The following is a 20,980-nucleotide window of genomic DNA, read 5'->3' as shown; positions in this document are numbered from 1 at the left end:
AAATGGGAGTGGACGGAAGAACAAGAGAAAGCGTTTAAAAGCATTAAGGAGGAGATGGGCTCCGAAAGGGTACTCGCGCACTACAACCCCGAGTTAGTGACGATTGTGACAGCTGATGCTGGTCCCGCTGGCCTTGGAGCGATTTTATCGCAAACGCAACCCTCTGGCGAAGAGCGCGTTGTCGCTTATGCTTCCCGTTCCCTTTCAAAAGCAGAGTGTAACTACGCTCAAATACAAAAGGAAGCCGCGAGTTTAATATTTGCGGTAAAAAAAATTCACCACTATTTGTATGGCCGTGACGTGCCATTTGTCCTACGCACGGACCACAAACCTCTTATAACTATTTTTGGCGATAAAAAAGGCATACCGGAAATGGCTGCAAACCGTTTACAGCGATACGCGTAGTTTTTGTCGAGTTATAACTTTAATATTGAGTACATAAAAAGCGAAGAAAACATCGCGGATTTTCTTTCGCGTTCGATAGCCAGTTATTCATCGACGGCTGAACAGAGTGATAGTCAACTCTTAGATACGTGTTTATATATTAATTATTTCACAGATAGCATGCTTAAACCGGTTACATTGTCAGATATGAGAGAGGCGACCAAGGCTGATGGTATTCTTAATGAGGTTAGGCAGTACGTCGTAAAAGGGTGGCCGCGTAATATAGATAAAATGTTAAAACCATACTTTAATTGTAGACTTGAGCTTCATGTCGAAAATGGGTGTATTCTGAGGGGACACAAATTGATAATTCCACAGAAATTTCGGGAACAACTTTTAGAGGAATTACATAGTTCTCATTTTGGTGTCGTCAAAACAAAGACTGAAGCGCGGTCGCGAATGTGGTGGCCGGATATTGACAAACACATAGAACAAAAGATAGGTTCATGTAGCATCTGTAATGCGATGCGGAAGTCCCCGCCCCGATCTCCGCTCGCGGTGTGGCCATACCCTAAACGTCCTTGGAGTCGTGTGCATATGGATATGTTTTCAATTGATGGGAAACAATACTTAGCTATAATTGATGCGCACTCTAAATGGGTTGAATGTTTTCTAATGCAATCAACGGACACAAAAGCGATCATTGATAGGCTAGTGGAGGTAAATAGTCGGTTCGGGACAATGCATGTTTTAGTAACTGATAATGCGGCAAATTTTTGTTCAAAGGAATTGGATGCCTATTGCTTAGCTAATGGCATAAAACATTTAACAAGTCCTCCTTACCATCCCCAATCGAACGGTCAAGCCGAGAATAGTGTCGGTTTCCTGAAAAGGGGCATAAAAATTATAATGGCAAGTGGCAACAGCACGGAGCCTGTAACCAGGCGAATAGGGAAGCTATTATTTAACATAAGAAATTCCGTACATTGCACAACTGGTTTTTCGCCCGCACAGCTAATGTTTGGCCGCTCGCTCCGCTGTCGTCTCGATCTGTTGCAGTCAGCGGGCTCAAACTCTGATAACGATTTGCTTGATAACAATTATGACTCACACTCACAATTGCCGAAGGCTTCGTTGTCCTCTGAAGCTAACCAAAATGTTTGTTTTAAACAGATCTCACAAACTAAGAACTATGGAGGGCGGCGGAAGGTGTGTTTTAAGGAAGGAGATCAGGTGTTAGTTAAACATACATTTAGTAACGGAAATAAGCAAGTATGGAAAAAAGGTTGTGTACAAAAATCTGTAGGAAATATGTTATACTTAGTCCATATAATAGATTTAGATATTATTGTTAAGAAACATGTGGATCAATTACTGTTATACAAAGGAAGTCAAACTGTATGTACTACTAGTGATAACAAAGACATTTCAGATCTGGAAATAACAATTAATGAGTCTTTACCTCCAGATCATGAATCGGTGGCACAACCAGCGATTGAAGGCCAGAGCCCTGAGTCAAGTTTACTCGAAATTGGGAATGAGTCGGATGAGCCTTGCCAATCGCTGGTACCACGGGAAAGCGCACCCCCCGCCTCCACAGTCTCGCCTGCTGCCAGACCGGTGTCTCATGATGATGTTTTTTTGGACTGTGAGACGGAGGGTACCGAGGCCACCTTGGATCCTACGATGAATGCGGGTCGTCGTAATATCCGGGCCACTCGGAACCCTAATCCAGTGTATAAATAAATACCGATATCCATTTTAGTACATAAGTGTTCTAATGTATTAATTAGATTATTTTAATTTTAAGAAAGTTTCTTTGCTATTGGTGGAGGGATTGTTATGTTCTCATATAGAGGGTAGATATAACTTATGTCAGTCTGTATCTGAACATTAAACGTAGCACATCAGTGTCCTATAAATTTGGAGTTTTCTTTGGAAACCTAGGTCTAGGACACAACAATACCCTCGTTTGAACCTGTTTTGAACGTATTTTTTATCTCTTACAGCTTTCCTTCAAACGGCTGACGTGAACGTCATCGTCCTGGACTGGAACCGCCTCGCCAACCGCAACTACATCACGGCCAAGAATGGAGTCGCCGCAGTCGGCCGCGGGCTCGGCCAGTTCATCCGCTGGCTTAACCAAGGCTTTGGGCTTTCGCTGGAAAAATTGCACTTGGTTGGGTTCAGCCTTGGAGGACATTTAATGGGCAACGCGGGCCGAGAGCTGCAGGGCCAAGTTAGAAGGATCACAGGTGATTTAAAACTCATATTTTCGATGAGACCCAGGTTTACTGTTTTCTGTTGCTGAATGTTATGAACATAGAAATGATATTTATAAATGTCAATTTGACACTTTCGAAAACTTCGTTGGGGCGGCTTTGGGTTATGTAAGGTCACAGTCAGAAATTTCGCTCGAGTATTTTTATTTTTTTAAGTACAAAATAAACATTTTTTTGTATCACCTTTTTACTCAAAACTTATTGCAACGTTCAAATATTTTACTTATTTAAAGCATATTTAAAGCTCAATAACGATTCATTTTCTTTAAATTTTCCTGTTCACCAGAGATGAGCGTAAAAGAGTAATTATGGGTTTGCGCGTGTTTTAATCCATCTTTTTGCAATCCTTTGGTAGAGTTACTTGCATGCCAACGTGTGGTTCTAATCTCGTTCACCGTTTAACTACCTGGCGTATCTCTGATAGAAAACTGTCTAACTGCAAAAACTATTTACTGACTGTATTTTTGTTTAGCTCTGGATCCGGCCGGTCCCCTATGGGGAAGCGACAGCAACCGCATTGCCCCAACTGACGCCCGCTACGTCGAGGTCATTCACACCAACACCGCCATGTATGGCTACTCCAGCCCATGCGGCCACTCCGACCACTACCCGAACGGCGGCTCAAGTATGCCTGGCTGCTGGATTAACAGCTGCTCACACTCGAGAGCCTGGGAATACATGGTTGCTACGGTCAAGTATGACCATCTCTTAGGCAACGAATGCGAGACCCAGAGAGATGCTAGCAGGGGCAGATGCTCTGGCCCTCCTCAATCAATGGGCAACGGGGATATCAATAAAGAACAGTGAGTACATTGATTTATTACTTTTATTAGATCTCACCTCACCATATAATGCTAAAATTAATTTCGTTCCTTGCTGTTCCGTTTTCAAGCTTTGAATTGTTGACAGGCTGCATGAATGGTTAAACGTAGATAAAAAGGTGGACTGTGTTTGCTGCTTTTTAATATAATAATGTCAGTCCAAGTATGGGAAATGCAATACAACTAGAAGCAATATCACACAGTTGACCTATTGTTTATAGTGCATTTAGTACCTACCTACATAAAAACGATTTTTTTTTTCGTAAATATTTAAAAAATCTAATTCTGCGTCTAAATAAAATACCTATTTTGTATGTCAATGAACTAGGTATGTAATATGTAAATAATTAAAGAAACAAATTAAATTAAGTGCGCTAAACATCAAATATTTTTTTACAGGCTCGGCATCTTCAGAGCAGACACCGGAAGAAATTACCCGTACTAAATAATGTGAATAACAAACTATTTTGTAAATTAGTATTAAGCGATCCAGATAACTTTTATATATATAAAAAAATCACCATTTTTACGTTATATTTATCGCACATTGTGTACAAATTATCAATAATAGAGTTCCTATTATCATGTAAAGCTTATTTATTTATGTCAAGTTTCATTTTACGAATTTTATCTGTTGTGTAGTTCGACATCACCGTTGTTCACTTTGATCTGAAATGAATAAACAAAAACGTTACATTTATTTTATGACAAAGAATAATAAATTAATTAACTAATTCGTTTGACAGAGCAATGAATAAAAAAATTATATATCGACCTCGATATTCATATATCTTGCCTTAGTATCTAATATAATAATTAATTATTATTTACTTAAAACGCAATAGCTACTTAGTTTTAAGTGTTTAGTAAATAAGATCTTATTTTCTTTTTATGCTTACGTGGTGCTGTATGTAGATGGTTTTGCAATAAATGTTTTTCTATTCTATTTTATTTTATTACTCAAGCATTTAAGCAGACGTTTACATTGTACTGCTAGCGGTACGCCAAAAAAACGCTGCAAATTGTGTTAAACGCATCAGTACGATTGATCTTTAGGTCAATTCAATCAATTTGACCCGTAGAACCAAAAAAACTTGAGAGGTGTTATGACGTCATCTTTTTTGTATGGGAATAATCACATTACATTATTACATTCTAGGGTTTTTTTTAATTGGAAAATAATTTTCAAAACATACCAAGTTTGGGCTACTATACGATACCGTTCAAAATTTTGAAATGTCAAATTCAAATGGCTTAAAGATCAATCACACCGATTTTAAAATGCTGTAAATGGTGTTAAGAGTATGCTCTTAACACCATTTACAGCATTTTACTGAATTTCGGGGTGTACCGCTAGGACTACTGCTTGAAACCAAACATTTTCAAAGTTTATAATTCCCATAATTTTAAGTAGTTCTAGGGAATATTACCCCACGCAACAATATTTCTAGGATTTAGCATATTTAGTTTATGACGTATAAAATATATGATAACATATCTAATCGGTTCTGAACAGGAAGGTTTAAAATGTAATAACAACAATAGAATGCTATTATAATCCAATAATCGATTGTCGGCAATTGACACCGTTTTCAATCACTGTCTGATAATCAGTGGTGCCACGGTGCTATGATGAATAAGAGCTAGAGATCGATTCGAACGTAAATTTTGAAATCAAAACGATGTCATTTCGTTATCGTTTGCCCGTGCGTGTCGCTTGTGTGAATACATGTACGAACAAGAACAACATGTATGAGCGAAATGCACACGCGAATCATAACATAAAATAAGATTATTTTGATACGGTTACATTCCGATAATTACATTCGAATTGACCTCCTATTTGCTAAATCATTGAACTCGAAGTGGCATCGATTGTTCTTTGCTTGTTATTTTGTAAGGAACTTTACTGCCTAAGTAATAAAGGTGATTGCTGGTTACTAGTGCCACCACCAAAAGCAATTGATTGGTTTACTTATTTATAGATATACCTACATACATAGTACACATTAGTTTCTTCGACAAAGCTCTTATTATTACAACTTGCTTTATCTTTCCTGTTTAATAGATAACACCTAGACATAAAACGCCAGTTACGGAAAGAGATACCTAAGCCCTCCTACGTGTACACGTTCAACGCAGCTGGCCAACTTTATTGTCACGCGTGCAATAGAGTATTTAAGAGCAAGTTCGGCCTGGCCAGCCACATTAGGGCTCATGCTAGACAACGTCCATAATGTGTTTATTTGGGGTCGCCGTCATCGAAAACGATGAGGAGGACGATATAATAGATAAAAAACCCGCAAAATTACTATAACGTTAACGACACTCGTGTGTTAAACTACTTTAAACTGTTTGATTTGAGGGCGCTAGCGCTCTAAGAAATAGTCAATACATATGTAATCAAAACATACAATTAGGTATTTTCTTGAAAAACATTACTTACACTTTCTTCTTCGTCAGTCAGGAAAATATGGGCTTAAGTACAATATTACTTAGGTATTTAGATCTGTGCATAATTTATTCTTAAATATTTACCTACTACTTAAAATGACGCTTGCGTGGAGAGCCTGCCAATTAGGTAAACCGACGATACGGTCATGATCTCACGGACTCGGTGGATGAAGGAAGGCAACACAAAATGGATCGATGTGAAGATCCTTAGGGGAAGTATTTGTCCAACGCACGTGTTCCAGCTAACAAAATGACGTACCTGATATTTGTTTGCTATCCATTTTCTTATGAAAGGCGCGTAAAGTCGCAGCTCGTTGAAGTGTTTTTCTTTTTTCTTCTGCGGCCAGAGGTTGATGAGACACGCCACGACTATGGTTACGATGCAGCCGAATGCAGTGTACCAAAAGTATGATAACCTGTATAAGTAGGCCACATCACTGGAAAAAAAAAAAACTTAATACGTAATCGTTGTCATAATGATATTGCCTATTTAGTATGAATTTAAAGAAATGTTATTTTTTTGTTAGAGCACTAATCAGTTAAACAAAAACCTTTGTTTCTTTTAAGTAGCTGTTACCAATACCAATGCTACCGCTACTGACTGAACGGGAACAACCTCGTATAAAAAGCAATTTTACCATCCTATTTATATAGTGCAAATTCGTGTAACAGGTCATTCTGTTACCTGACATGCCACACAAGGGCGACCAATCGTCCTACATTACCCAAACTCGTTATCTCAGAATGAACTGTCACATAAATTTGAACCTTAATACTATTACGACAGTTTTTAACAACATGGGTTCCTTTGGCACGCGCTTAAGACGGCTCTCCATAAAAGAAACAAAGGATAAGCTACAACTAATATTATATAAACATTCGGATCGAGTAGACCAAATGCAAAATGTTTTTATTGCAAAACGTGTTCAGATAATAAATAATAATATGTTTAAGTTAAAAACAAAACAAAAGAACATTCACTTACAAACACTAATTACTTAGAATAGAATAGATCTTACTTTTTATTTCTACATTTTATTACAAATTTATAAGTATATTAAAATTATGTAACCATTTAAGTTCTGACGGTAAATAGGTACATGTGAAAGAAATATGCTTACTCCTCGGTCGCGTCCTGTACAGTTTTATCGGGGAACGTGTAAGTACAGTTGTGCAGAAAACGGGGTTTTTCCTCGAAACGCAGCGAGCCGTGCGCCTGCGCGAGCTGGGCCTGCGCTGCCACCCACCAAGAAGTAAGCAGACCGAACACGCCCCCGCTCAAGGCGCTCTGGAAAAAATGTCCTCGGTTACTACACTTACTACGAAACCCAAGAAGTACAGACAGCGTTGATAGTAGCGGGCGAAATAAACTAAAGTATCTACCACCCTGAAACACTTTTCCAAATAGATATATATCTCTACGTTTCGCGTTCGAAGGTATTTTTCACAGTCTAATTTATTTATTTGTTTTTATAGGTTTGCCAACAGGTAAAATACAAAAAATACTTATAAATGACAAGTTATTAAGTAAGATTGCTTGAGTATTCATTCCCTGTGTGTGTGTGTGTGTGTGTATGTGTGTGTGTATTGTGTTGCGTTTTCATTTCCTGTCTATTTTTAACTGTATGGTGCACAATAAAGAATATTTACTTAATTACTTATTCACACTAATCTAATTGTTCTACATATAGAGATATATTTATCTTAGTTAAATTGACGCGTAGTCTGATCCGCTACTTTTGTTGCTGACTGCACCAGACTATTTTGATATTTTCGTAAGTTAAGCCCTTCATCCCACACGTGCAAGCCAGTAAAAGCATAAGGACCATTGACATATATATAAGGACGGGCCTTATAGGCACTAAAAATAGTGTTAGTTGAGTGGTGTCACTCACGAATTCGAGCCAACCGTGCAGTCTAACGCAACTAGTTGCAACCAATCGCGCTCGTAATGCGAACTCGTCAACCATTCGCGTTGTGGCGTTAGACTGTACGATTAGCTCAAATTCGTGTGCGTGACACCGCTGTACTGGCCCCATTCTTATTGCTCGTAAGGCCCTTCTCTAGATATATGTCAATGATAATGACACTAATATTTTTCTTAGAGAGCAGACAACGCAATTAGAAAAAAATATTTACATAATATTGTTCTATTACTACTCTACTTCCATTACATCTAGAAAGGGACTGTACTATTAATACTTACCGTAGAATTTATAAACGGTAAGAACAAACCCATGAGGAATACACCAGTCAGAGGGCCCATTGATGCAGATGACAAGCTCATCGACAGTTGTAGAACGGATCCTAACTTCTCAACAATAAACACTAGGCCTATAACATAAAGCACGTTTTACATTACTACATAGTCATTAAACATACTGCTATGGGAACAACTCAGAAATCACGAACAAAAATTGGCTGTACACATTTTGGCTGGTCTGATATTGATATTTTCTATATTTAAATTATAAATATAGTCAATTTATTTTCGCGATTTCGGGGTTCATCCCATAATAAAAGTTGCTCAGTAGGGCTAAGATGGTCGGCTCTTTATCATTTGTCACCTTGCCTGTCACGTTCTAACAAGTATGTAAGCGCGAAAGTGACGAGCATAGTGACAAGTGATAAAAATGGAACGATGATGCTACCGCTGGGTGACCTACATATTCTTATCGCAAAATATAGCAGGTTATAAAAAAAAAAAACATCCGGTATAGCAAAATTCATTGCGATTTCAACAAGTCGAAATGAATACCTACTTACATATACTCGTAATTCCTTAGAAACTGCCCCACAATGGAAAATGTTTTTTTACAAAAAATGTATTAATATACATAGTTTAAAATCAATCAGATAATCCAAATTTATAAATTAATTGCTGCTTTTACGTACCGACACATACGCATCCAATAACTACGACCACGGCACGCATAAGTATTTGTGTCTCCTTGTGAGACGGCTGCCTGAAAAACGGCTTCCAAAAGTCCTCCAGGACTACAGCAGACATTGAATTCAGCCCGGTTGACAGCGAACTGAAACAATGATTCAATGAAAGCGAAAGAACATTTTAATCTTAAACGTTAGTTGCCGCATCCTGTTTAACGCTTCCTTTAAGTAATATAGAAAATTACATTCATTTAAGTAATAATTGTATCAATTTAATACCTAAAGGCCTACCGCGAAAAAAGGAAATCGAAATTTCTTCTTTCTCTTTGTCTCCTTACCGAATAGGTATGTAAGAGCGATAAAGAGCCAGATAACCAAATTTCGATTTACGTTTTATAATACTTAGATTGCATTTTATTATAATCATATCGGAGAGGTGCTGACCTGCACCGAGTGTGGTCGCATATTCGCTGCAAAAATTGGCTATGTCAGTTTCTGTCACTTGAGAGCGCACCAGCGACGATCTTAGCGAACGCAGACGTCGTGGCAGAAAACGGCTAGGAGGTGATGACGATGCATCGTAAAATTAAAGGTTTTTTAAAGCAGATTTAAAGATGGATCACGCTACATCGGGCCGGGGCCGGGCCGGAGCTTCCGGCGCTTCAGTTTCTATGGTGACACCACGTGATCACCGATCAGCCATCTTAGAAAATGACGTGTCGGACGCTCCGGGCCGGCCCTGGCCCGGTCTAGCGTGAGTCATCCTTTATGCTAGGGCCTGTTACATTGATTAGTGTTTAATACGAGTTTAAACATTTTCAAGCAAGCCCTTGAACAAGCATGAATTGAAAAAAAAAGAAGTCAACCAACCTGAGTGCTGCACTAAATACTCCAGCTACAAAGATACCCGGCAAGCCATTCCATTCTCCTAGGACGTCCATAACCAACAACGGCAAGATCTGATCCTTGGCCAAAGCCAGCTTGGAGTCCAGGGGATCGCAGTCATAGTATCTAGCGTATGCTAGCATTCCGCTGAAGGCACAGATTAACACTATCAGTGCTATGCCACCTAGAAAACCCCAAACTGCCCTGAAAATAAAGTTGATCAAATTATTAGAAACAGCGAGTGATCACTTTATTTCAAGTCTATGTGTCATACCATAGAGAAATAAGAAGTAATAGAGTGCTCACTCCATACATCAGTTTTGGTACCAACATGCTTATTATATACGCAGTCGCCATCTAGCATCGAGTAGTGGAACTCTCAGTACTGCTACTCGACTATAGATATCGCGGCAAACAAAAAGTCTAATGCTCGACGATTTTCCGCTAATATTATAACCAGAGTAACCGGAACTCTATTTTCAAATTTTACACTTACTCTCGTTATAATATTAGCTGAAAATCGTTGAACATTTTGTTTGCCGCGATATCTATTATCGAGTAGCAGTACTGAGAGTTCCGCTACTTGATGCTAGATGTCGAATGCGAATATAATAATCATTTTGGTACCAAAACTGATGTATGGAGTTAGCACTTCTTATTTCTCTGGTCATCCACACAAAAAAGGGTTATCATTCTTAAAGTTTTTGTTATTTATTTAATTTACAGCACAAGAGAGTAAGAGGCAGTCGCAAAAAAATACATCTCGCTCGAAGCTGTCCTGCGGTTGTTTTTTTTTATGACTACCTATAAGTAGGAGGCGATCGAGCAGACGAATCGACTGGTTTGTTTTCTTATCATACCTATTTTTCTATGTGATGTTGTTCATTTCGACTTACCTTTTTGATGATTTCAAATCCGGCAGAGACAGAAATCTCTGCATCATAGATTGATTGACCGCTATATTGCCAGTCCAATAGAACATGGACCCAATGGAAACTGACCAAATAGTATGTCGATCAGTCAAATCAAAGTGAAGTCTGGAAAAAAACGTGTTTATAGTATTGAGTTATTTATGATTATTCATTATTACTTTATTTATAAAGCGTGTATTTTTGATACGAACACATAATCAAAAGGCAGTTAGTTTAGGCTGTAATTAACACACTTTCATAGGTTTTGTAAAATTTGACGACTTGAATTTTTTCATACAAAATAATTCAGGAAGAAATGTATCACTCCTTTGTTTTAACTCAAAACGTCTCATTAATGACGCGACGTCACAACTGTCACAAGTGATTATGATGTACGAAATACATTGCCACTCGAATCAAAAATTAGCTCGTAGTGAAGACTAAACTAAAAAAATCTTTCAGAATTGTTTTATAGCACTAAAACCTACATCTAGTTTAAGTTTGAGGTTATATCAAAAATACACACTGTAGAAAAGCCGTACCAAACAATGACATTGTCGCAATCGCAACCTGTACCACGAGACCAAACGTCGTAAGCGCCGAGAAATTCATGGCGCTTACGTGTTAAGGTCGCGAGATTCACGCTCCGCTTCCATAATTTGCTGTCGGCCGACAACAACTCGTGGCGCAAAATACTGGTTCTCTGTGCCGGTTCTATACGTGGTAATAATAATAAATATTTTTTATTCTATAAATAAACTGCGAATATTGCTTTAATAATACTATCATAAACATAATACCATATTTCACTAAAAAGTTTTCAGTAATTATTTGGCTGAATTATTATCATATTATTGTCATTGCCATGTTTGGCTGTCATAAACAGAAAAAAAATATTAAAAGTTAAACCGGCGCTCGCTATTCTCACTCAAAATGCAAATGTAAGTATCTAAATATTTTTTCTTGAATTGCAACCGTGTGAGTGTTTTTGTATAAAATGAGCTATTATGATTAATTTTTGCTATATATTTTTCATCACTAATCGAAATACATATATAGTGCTCAATTACCAATATAATTCAGGTTCAAGGGAAAATTCGTAACCGTAAGTGTAAAATACTCATGTAAACAATATTAGTTTAACTGAGATTTATTCGAAAATGTATTTAAAAGATTTTTATCAGTTAATGAACATATTTTATTTTACAATCAATGAACGTATCGATATTATCAATCACGATAAATAGATTAATTGAAACTGAAATTTTTCAAGTAAACGGTTGGTTTTCATATACATCACTGCAGTATTTATAAAACAGTGACGTCACAAACGAACGTCATGATTATTCTGTGGTCATGAGCCTAACGAGTGTTTTCGCGCGAGGTTTGAATAGTTATAAAAAAAGATGCAATTATTTATGTTTAAACTTATGTGTATAGCTGAAATATTGCGTTTTTCGGATCCAATACAAGTGAACATACCGACAATATTAAAAGCGATTTCAAAATTTGTCACCATCCCTATTTAACTAATTATCTATTGTGAGAAAATACTTTGGGTAAGGCAAAGTGGGTACTATAGTCTAACTTTTTGTCTGAGATAGATGGTAAGAAGTTATTAAGTATTATCAGCTACCGGTTGATTGAAAACTTGGCTGCATGAAGCGGATTGGTATTAAGGATGTTAAGTACAAATGTAATATGTACTTAGGGCTTGTGCACAAATTACGCGAGGTCCGATAGGGGCGCACGAAAAAATCACCACAGATCACGTTGGGCGAGGAGCGGTATAAGGAGACTTCACGTGAATTTTTCTAGAGTTAACGAAACTAAGACAAAAATATCTACCATATGCGTAGATACTTTTTCTTGGTTTCGTTAAACATAAATCTTTACTTCGCACATCAAAATATGGAGTGTATTTTACGAAATTTTAAAAAACCCTTAAATAAACTAGTTTTAGTCCCAATTTTCCCGAAACTCACCAACCTCCCACTAAAAAATCACGGCACTTTTTTTGCCAACTGCCTGAGATACATCCATTGTTCATTGGACTAATAAGTAATAACTAAAAAAAAATATGCCATCAATCAGGTTACGGACAAACAAAGTAATATTTACGAGGGCATTTCTATCCTTCCTGTGTTCCAGTTCCGTCGCCAGACTTCGCCAAAGCCGCCAACAATGATTGTCCCTTTGATGATGACTAAAATCATTGCACCTGTCATCACTATAGTTTGTATCACATCCGTCCAAACGACGGCTTTTAAACCTCCCTGCAAAATAATGAAAGAACGTTAAAGAGAGGAAATTCAGTACATACTCTTTTCAATTGAACTTATATTAAGTTAAATCAAAGTCTCACGTCATTGCCATTATGACTCTAAGCGCTACTTGCACCATCACACTAACCCGAGGTTAACCAGTTAAACAGTTAACCCAGTGTCAAATTATACAGGTAACCACGGTAATCCAAGTTTTTTTTTCGTTTTTTTAATAATTATAAGAGTTAGGGGTAGGAGGATGGTAATATGTTGTATACCAAAATTTTCCTCCATAGCCGGACACTAGGTCTTTGAATTCGTTCGACATCAACTGTTTCCCATTGTCACAAATTGTCACTCCTAGGCACTCCTAATTTATTTATTATTTAATCGTATGGCTAGATATTTGTACAGTACTAGTGAAACTAGTACAGTCGCTTACAGTATTAGTGAAACTTTAACTAATTAGGTACTATAATTTTACATCTAGCTCCTTCACCCATCGGGCTGCGTTTTCATCAGGGAGGAGCAAGTCCAGAGTATCTCCAGGGTATTTTCTCTTTGGGCAGTCGTAGATGATATGGTGCATGGATTGCACTGGCTCTCCGCAATCACACATTGGTGACTCTCTCCAGCCACACTTGAACATGTACTCTCCGCAAAGTCCATGTCCAGTTCTAAGCCTGTTCAGCTGGCACCACTCTCGTCTGGGGGCCGAAAAGCCGAATGGCTTTTGCGTGGGGTCATAGTGGGATGCAGTGGCCTTTGGTGGATTTAACTTCCATTCGCCTTTCCATCTAGTTTTTATATCGAAAGGTTTTTCCAGCAGATCAATCGCTGTCTGGTAGGGCGGATGTCGGGACTTCAAACGATGCCGGGGTGGGGCCATAAACTCCTGGTGGACTGGTAAGTTTGGGTTTCCTGTTATTTTCTTAGCTTCATTTTTCAGTGCCAGTAGTCTTCTAAGGTGTGGAGGTGGTATGTGGCTAAGAGTTGGAAGCCATTGAACCGGGGTCGACTGAATCGTGCCCGATATGCAGGGCATAGTTTTGCGCAGCTGGACGTCGAATTTTTCTGTGTGGGCACTGTTAAGCCATACTGGAGCGCAATATTCCCCTGCGGAGTACACCAGGCTGAGCCCAGTTGTTCGCAATACGTCTGCACTAGCACCCCAAGACGTGCCCGTTAGCTTATGCAAGATATTATTGCGAGTCGCTAGCTTCTTATTTAACTTGCCAAGATGAGAGCGGTATGTCAGCGAGCGGTCCAGGGTGACGCCAAGATATTTTGGTTGTGGGTTGTATCCTAGCACTCTACCGTCGAAGATAACCTTGGGGCAATATGAGGCCATTTGATTGTTCAGGTGGAAGGTAGAGACCTCGGTTTTGCTGGCGTTTGGTACTCCTAATGTACACTAAGAATATCTTTTCCTCTAAAATTTGCGAGATAGCTGATGCCTTTCCATTTCTTAAAGGGAATAAAAAACAAAATTTGCTGAACCAGCATGTAACGACCAAAAGCATGGTATTGCCGCACTTTGACCTTGGAAAGGCGTAGGGGTATTTAAAAATTTGTATGACAAACGTAGGGGTATAGCCATGGTTAATTATACGTCAAATAATGTAAAATATTTTCCTAAATGTCATGTGTATCAATATCCAGAGTGGATAGGAGTAAATAAAAAAAATGGCTAATTGACAACGCCTTTTATGACATTGATGAAATATTGCAAATGTAGAACATAGTAAAATATTATAGTTTTTAATTTGTAACTTTATTGAACACATTATGTGAATATTTTTATATTATTATCTAGATATTGGTATTAACTAAAATCCGCTTAATGATCATTTCACTAATTGTAATTTTGACATGTAATGTATGTGTACATTATTAATACATAATAAATATGAATATGAATAAAAACGACTCCGGTTGGTTAAATTATGCTCTAAGTTATGACTGTACAAAGAACAGGTGTTGAACTGGGTTTGATACGACTTTGAGAATCGTTTTGATAATTGGCGCACATCTCACGCACAATTTTCACTTCGTTTCATTTCATACCAATCAGCGGGAGCGATCTTTAAGTCTCATTTAGACGGCGCGTGAACTCGCATGCGATTTTAGTTACATTTCGGACTATTGAGGTTACATCCAATTTACCCAACCGATCAAATACCGCAATGTGATGAAACTCGCATGCGAGTTCTCGCACCGTCTAAATGAGCCCTTAAGGTCGTATCAAAATAAGTTCAAACCCGTAACAAATTATTAAATCTGAATCGGGCTCCTTGACTTCATACTAGAGATGCACAGGCTATTCCGTTACTATCTGGTATCTTGCCTATCTGGACCATATTTTAATATCTGGCGGATACCGGATAGTGGCGTATTAACCGGCCGGATACCAGATAGTGAATTTGCTTAATTTTGAAGTACACATTTAATCTAAAAAACAATCACGGTCATAATCGAAGTTGTTTATTATTTTAAAAATCCTCACGTAAAATTTGCGTAATACACGTTTCCTAGAAATTTGTTCGCGCGAACCTACCACTACGAAACAGGTCAAAATTTGACTCAAATGTTCCGCGGGATCCGGCGGCCGGATAAAGAATATTCGGCCGACGGTCAGTACGAATATCCTGCCAAACAACTATCCATTGCATCTCTACTTCATACGGACTTTAACCCATTCAGCGCCATTGCCAGTTTGACCGTATTCCTCTACGAAGCATTTTCCCTACTTGGCTAGGGTTGCCATACGTCCATAGTAGAGAGTCTATACGTACAACATAGTGTAGATACGAGCCTAGATTTTAGTGATGGAGTAAACATACTGTATCGCTAGCGGGGATTTATATACCCTGACCAGTAATTTATGATCACGCGCCATGTTGCGGAATTTCACTGGAACTATTTTTTTCATACTAAACTGAACTGTCACTGTATACATGAGAATAACAGCGCCCTCTTGACAATGATCATATATTGCTTTCAGTCAGGCTTTACATATATAGTGCATATTTAACAGTTAAGAAAAAAGTTCTTACCAATGATGTATAGAATATGCAAACAAAGCATACGACTGGAGTGACGATATGAATATTGACACCGGTTACTGAAATGGAACGGATAGGATACAATTATAATGCGCTCAACTAAAACATGATTCGCACTGCACCACTTACTAAAACATTAATTTTCACCATACCAACTCATAAAGGCTCACTTTATTCTTCAAACACTAATAAGAAAGTTGCATTTTATCCACAAGAGTAGTAAAAAGTAAGTTATTGCCAATTTTGAGTTGTTTCCTAGAGTTTAAAGTTGTTGGCTGGTAGAATTGATTTTTAATTGGATATGTAATGTTTTTAGTTACTATTTTCCTCGCGTTGGTGTGGTGAAAAATATTGTATTGTAGTATTCACTTGATAGCAAAGTTTGTTTAACCCTCGTGCCGTGGTTCGCAACGCTCAAGGTTCCAATTTTCGAACTCCTCGCTCTTCGTTCGTGGTTCAGTGTTGGAATCTTTCACTTGCTCGGTTAATAATATTAGCACAAAGGGTTAAACAACAACTTTGCTTCCTTGTAAAACAAATAACTATTCCCGAAATTAATAATACTAATAAATAGATGAAGTGTACAATACAACGGCTCTTCAAACAAAAAATTCACTTTTGCACTAACATATCCGCGTGGCGTGGCGTGGCAGCAGCAACGGCCTCCTCAGAGTATTGTCAGAGAGTCTTGATTGCCCTGTGACTAAGTATTGGGTCGAAGTGGCCATCGGAAGGGCCAAATAGATTGAGACTTCTTGTATATTTTCTACTCCTACTAACATAGTTATTAAGTCCAAATTGCTACTAACATCCTATGGATCATTGATCTGGAATAATTTTTTTTTATATCCGATCCATATCGTATCTAAACCTAATATTTGACGTATCTTAAAGTTTGAATCAGCCGTAGGTATGTAATGTACGGTCATACACGACCTTATTGAAAGCGTGTAAATATATTTTAGAACATTGTCTTGTAAAGATGTTTGTGAACGCACCTTGATTAAATGCTAAAGCTGGTACGTATATCACAATGGGTAACCACGCCATCTGAAATCAAAAACAAATACTTTTATCTTATCTTAAATATCAGAGATGTATTAATTATTGTTTGTTATTGATATTACTCACCAAATAAAAACTAAATATGATAGAACCAAATAATCGAACCCGCTTGTCGTAACGAAGTTCTAAGTACTGAAAGCAATAAACAGACATTTTATTTACATAAAAATATAAACGAGACAGCCAAACAAAACAAAGAGGAACAAATCAGAAAAGGATGTTACACTATAGTTGAATCATAATTATATTTCTATTGCGTATTTGTACAGTTCATAGTAAGGTTGAATTCGATTGCGACCATTAACATAATTATCATATTATAATATAGTATCAGTTATTATATTATAGTATCAGTGATATACCTAAGGACGTACCTTACGAGCAATAAGAATGCGACCGGTACAGCGGTGTCACGCACACGAATTCGAGCCAATCGTGCAGTCTAACGTCACATCGCGATGGATTGATGAGTTCGTATAACGCGCGCGATTGGTCGCAAGGTCGCAACTAGTTGCGTTAGACTGCACAATTGGCTCTAATACGTGAGTGACACCGCTGAACTAGCACCATTCTTAATGCCTGTAAGGCCCGTCCTTAGATATATGTCAATGATTGCTACATTTGCGACTGAATTGCGAAGACATTAACATAAGAGTGATGTTTCTCGCGGCAATGCAGCCGGCGGCAATGCGGCGTGGTAAATGGAAATATAACCTGAAAAGTGACTTTGGGATGGCAACTTCAGCTGCATTACTGCCGCAGCGTTCACACGGCCGCTGTCACCTGTCAATCGGCCCGATTCGAACGATTCATATTGAGTGAGGGCCGCGTAAACACCGCTGCTGAAATGTCGCAACAGTAATACAGCTGCAGATGTCGTCCGAATGCCAGCTTAAGTAGTCACAATTAAATCAAAACAGTGCATACCTCATAAGCCGATGTTATTTGCAAATCGTGCAATACTGGCATGAAAGTAAAAGAGATGACGACTGACATTAGGCAGGCCCCGATAAGGAAAAAGACATATGACGTCCCGTATAAGTAAAGCTCCGTCGGTGTGCCCAGCAAGGAAATACCTGAAATAAAGCTGTAAGATATTTTAGTAGGTATATGTGGTAAACAAACTCCTAAGCATCCAACACAGTGGTATTGGACGCTGATAAGCGGTCATTAGGCCTCAAAAAAAGTTTGCTATGGATATTTCGAGAGTAGTTCGACGTAGCTATGACGCCTACGCATAGGCGAGGATTATATTTAATCTAGAAATCTTTATCACTTCTTAAAACAATTAATAATGGTATTACGATATACGATAGATATCTTAGTGTGATAAATTTTTAATAAATAGTGGTAAGTGTAACGTAACACCGAAGTTCCCATTAACAATAACCATGAAGCTGTTGGTGGTACTTTCCGCTCTTATAGTGTGTTAGTAGTTTAATTATTATCTTTAACACGTACGACAAAAAGTCGAGTTTTATTTAAAAATATTATAAATGTTGCCTATCAGTTAAATTAAGTGGTTTTAACGGAATTATGGCAAAAATAATTTATTAGAACAGGATTTTAATTGAATAATAACCCTTTCTTCACTTATTTTTGTTTCTTAGTGTGCGCTGGACACGCTGTCCCTCTGGTGCCAGGGGATAACAGCCACTATGTCGAGGGCGAAAGCCGCTATATCTGGATGCCTGACGGAGAAGGAGTACCCCATCTAGTAGACCTGCAGGAACCAGTTGATGAAAGCCTCTTGCGCAATAGAAACGGCAACAACAATGCGTACTGGCTCTACACCAGGTCAGAAATTATTATTGATCAATTTTCTAAAGATCAAACGATCGTTATAAGGCAATTTAGATTTAGAACTATACATAAGAACAATTACACTTGAAGACATTGAATTCCTTACTAATATTAAAATTTACTTTCAGATGGAATCCAACCAACCCACAAGTAATTGTTCATGGGAATGCTAATACCATTTGGTCTTCCAACTACGTTGCGAGTCGCCCATTGAAGGTTATCGTCCATGGATGGAACAGTAATGGAAACAGTGCCATCAACCCTCTAATCAGAGATGCCTTCTTGGCTGTTTCTGATGCCAACGTCATCGTAGTGGACTGGAACGCTCTGGCCAACGGTCTCTACGCCACTGCCGTCCTTGGTGTTCCCAGTGTTGGACAGTCTCTGGGAAATTTCTTGGTGTGGCTAATCAATACTGCTGGAGGAAATTGGAATAATGTCCACCTAGTCGGATTCAGTCTGGGAGCTCACATCGTCGGTATTGCTGGCCGCACAACAGGCGGTCGGCCCATCCGAGTAACTGGTGTGTTTCAATTTCTATAACTTTAGCTATCCTCTGATTGATACAAAAAAATACTTATGCCGCTATTTTGTACGCAGGTCTAGATCCCGCTGGCCCACTATGGAGTGGAAACAGTAACGCTTTAAACGCCAACGCTGGCATCTACGTTGAATGTATTCATACCGACGGCGGTCTCCTTGGCATCTTCAACCCAATCGCCGATGCGGACTTCTACCCTAACGGTGGCAGAAACCCCCAGCCCGGCTGCTTGCTTAGCACCTGCTCCCACAGCCGTGCCTACGAGCTGTTCGCCTCCACTGTCATTAACAACCACCTGAGCGGACGTCTGTGCGGCAACATCAACCAAGCTCAAAACAACCAGTGCTCGGGAGGCACATTCCAAATGGGCAACGGCGTTCTTACAAAGCGAGGGTGAGATTCTTATTTAATTAACAAACCTAAAATCCATACATTTCGAAAAACGTTAACTGGTTTACATTTCTTACTGAAATTTAAACGCTGGTGTATATTATTCAAAATAGGAAGAAGTTACTTTTAAAAAGTTGATTATCACAAAATTTATACCTAGTGACTACATTCTCTGTACTATATACGCTACCTAAATTTTTGTTTTCTTTTCATTTGTTTCCATTAAATTGTTTTCATTTTAAATAGGTAGGTAAACCATTGTAGCATGATCTTTTAGATCCTTCTATTTTGTTATTTTTATTAACTTGATTTCTAATTTTAATGTATTTGTATTTGTTTCAGAGCTGGATTGTTTGGATTAACGACCGGCAGATCTTGGCCTTATTAAAGATCTTGACTTTGTAAAACCTGAGTATTTTTTTATATGAGCCAAGTAGGTTACCTTATAGATTGAGATAACGAACATACTTTTCTATCAAAAATGTGTCAAACAAGTGAAAATATTTCGGAAGTTTGAAATTAAGTTTAATGAAACTCTGAAAGTAACATACTCGTAATAAGTTTAACTATTGCCATTATTGTTTTTGTCGTTGTCGCAGTGACAATAATATGAGATCTATCACATCTATCAGCTTTCATATTGACGGTCACTGTGACAAGATAAGATACGAAAGGGTAGGTACTTAAATTAAATCCTTCAATGTGTTTGAAAATAAGCTTACCTTGCAACCAAGGAGAACGTGACTGGAACGATGCCCATATCCCTTCCACCCATCAAATAATCCTGCACAGATTTCTGTTTCTTTACACAGCCAAAATACAACCCAATTCCAGTGCACACGCCTAACATTAAGACGAACACTGAATAGTCAACCATTGTGAAATGTTGAAATGACTTTCTAACCACTGAAACATCTATTGGATCATCCATTTTGTGGTTTTTTGCACTGTTTTGTTTAAACAAAGTATTGGACACTTCTGTCCTCTAGGAGACGACACAGTATGAATGAATTTTCCAATTATACGCCCGCGATTTTTGTGCACTACTGGGATGGACTATTTTAAACGAAAAATTGCTGATTTCCTGTCTGGAAATAGACCTCAAGCTGGCCTCAGGTTTGAGTAGGCGTCTAATCATCACGACAATAAGTCGTCAACATTCCAGTTCTCGCACTTGTAATGAGTTGGACTTCCTTCGGATTAGGTGCTTAATGTTTCCTTTCATG

The 20,980-nt window shown here is 38.3% G+C and overlaps 3 protein-coding genes across 8 annotated transcripts in view; 2 read left to right on the top strand and 1 right to left on the bottom strand.

Annotated features, from left to right (window-relative positions):
- LOC133518593 (uncharacterized) overlaps nt 1–3,990 on the top strand; it is a 17,331-nt gene extending 13,341 nt beyond the window's left edge. Inside the window, exons 10-12 of the mRNA XM_061852253.1 lie at nt 2,394–2,639; nt 3,139–3,469; nt 3,887–3,990. Coding sequence (XP_061708237.1) covers nt 2,394–2,639; nt 3,139–3,469; nt 3,887–3,932 — 623 coding nt within the window. The 3' untranslated portion in view covers nt 3,933–3,990. The remainder of the gene's footprint in view (nt 1–2,393; nt 2,640–3,138; nt 3,470–3,886) is intronic.
- On the bottom strand, nt 3,475–20,980 carry LOC133518862 (sodium-coupled monocarboxylate transporter 1-like). 3 transcript variants are annotated; one of them, XM_061852612.1, is made up of 13 exons: nt 20,477–20,970; nt 17,948–18,107; nt 17,087–17,152; nt 16,954–17,005; nt 15,947–16,014; nt 12,748–12,902; nt 10,612–10,752; nt 9,701–9,919; nt 8,837–8,976; nt 8,148–8,275; nt 7,063–7,229; nt 6,201–6,378; nt 3,475–4,156 (listed from the first exon to the last, which is right to left on the bottom strand). In XM_061852612.1, the coding sequence occupies exons 1-13, from the start codon at nt 20,683–20,685 to the stop codon at nt 4,115–4,117; spliced, it is 1,725 nt and encodes a 574-aa protein (XP_061708596.1). In that variant the 5' UTR covers nt 20,686–20,970; the 3' UTR covers nt 3,475–4,114. The 3 variants fall into 3 exon arrangements, with proteins under 3 accessions (XP_061708596.1, XP_061708598.1, XP_061708597.1); XM_061852614.1 differs by having other exon boundaries at nt 17,948–18,096; nt 20,477–20,613; XM_061852613.1 differs by lacking the exon at nt 3,475–4,156 and having other exon boundaries at nt 6,237–6,378; nt 8,177–8,275; nt 20,477–20,980.
- LOC133518863 (pancreatic triacylglycerol lipase-like) lies at nt 11,708–20,161 on the top strand. 4 transcript variants are annotated; one of them, XM_061852618.1, is made up of 5 exons: nt 11,708–11,731; nt 18,631–18,817; nt 18,952–19,346; nt 19,424–19,757; nt 20,097–20,161. In XM_061852618.1, exons 2-5 carry the CDS (start codon nt 18,708–18,710, stop codon nt 20,140–20,142), a joined length of 885 nt encoding a protein of 294 aa, XP_061708602.1. In that variant the 5' UTR covers nt 11,708–11,731; nt 18,631–18,707; the 3' UTR covers nt 20,143–20,161. The 4 variants fall into 4 exon arrangements, with proteins under 4 accessions (XP_061708602.1, XP_061708601.1, XP_061708600.1 ...); XM_061852617.1 differs by lacking the exon at nt 11,708–11,731 and adding an exon at nt 12,969–13,084; XM_061852616.1 differs by lacking the exon at nt 11,708–11,731 and adding an exon at nt 18,106–18,122.

Source organism: Cydia pomonella, chromosome 6, assembly GCF_033807575.1.
Source record: "Cydia pomonella isolate Wapato2018A chromosome 6, ilCydPomo1, whole genome shotgun sequence".
NCBI classification, from domain to species: domain Eukaryota; kingdom Metazoa; phylum Arthropoda; class Insecta; order Lepidoptera; family Tortricidae; genus Cydia; species Cydia pomonella.
Note: the sequence above shows the minus strand (reverse complement) of the source record. Positions and strands in the feature narration are given on the sequence as shown.

Coding starts and splice junctions, on each gene's coding strand:
- LOC133518863 (XM_061852615.1), top strand. CDS start 18,412: ATGAAGCTGTTGGTGGTACTTTCCGCTCTTATAGTGT. Junction 18,818..18,951: donor GCGTACTGGCTCTACACCAG/GTCAGAAATTAT, acceptor ATTTACTTTCAG/ATGGAATCCAACCAACCCAC. Junction 19,347..19,423: donor TCGGCCCATCCGAGTAACTG/GTGTGTTTCAAT, acceptor TTTTGTACGCAG/GTCTAGATCCCGCTGGCCCA.
- LOC133518862 (XM_061852612.1), bottom strand. CDS start 20,685: ATGGATGATCCAATAGATGTTTCAGTGGTTAGAAAGTCATTTCAACAT. Junction 8,276..8,836: donor TATTGGATGCGTATGTGTCG/GTACGTAAAAGC, acceptor TTTATGTTATAG/GCCTAGTGTTTATTGTTGAG. Junction 4,157..6,200: donor GGATAGCAAACAAATATCAG/GTACGTCATTTT, acceptor TATTCATTTCAG/ATCAAAGTGAACAACGGTGA.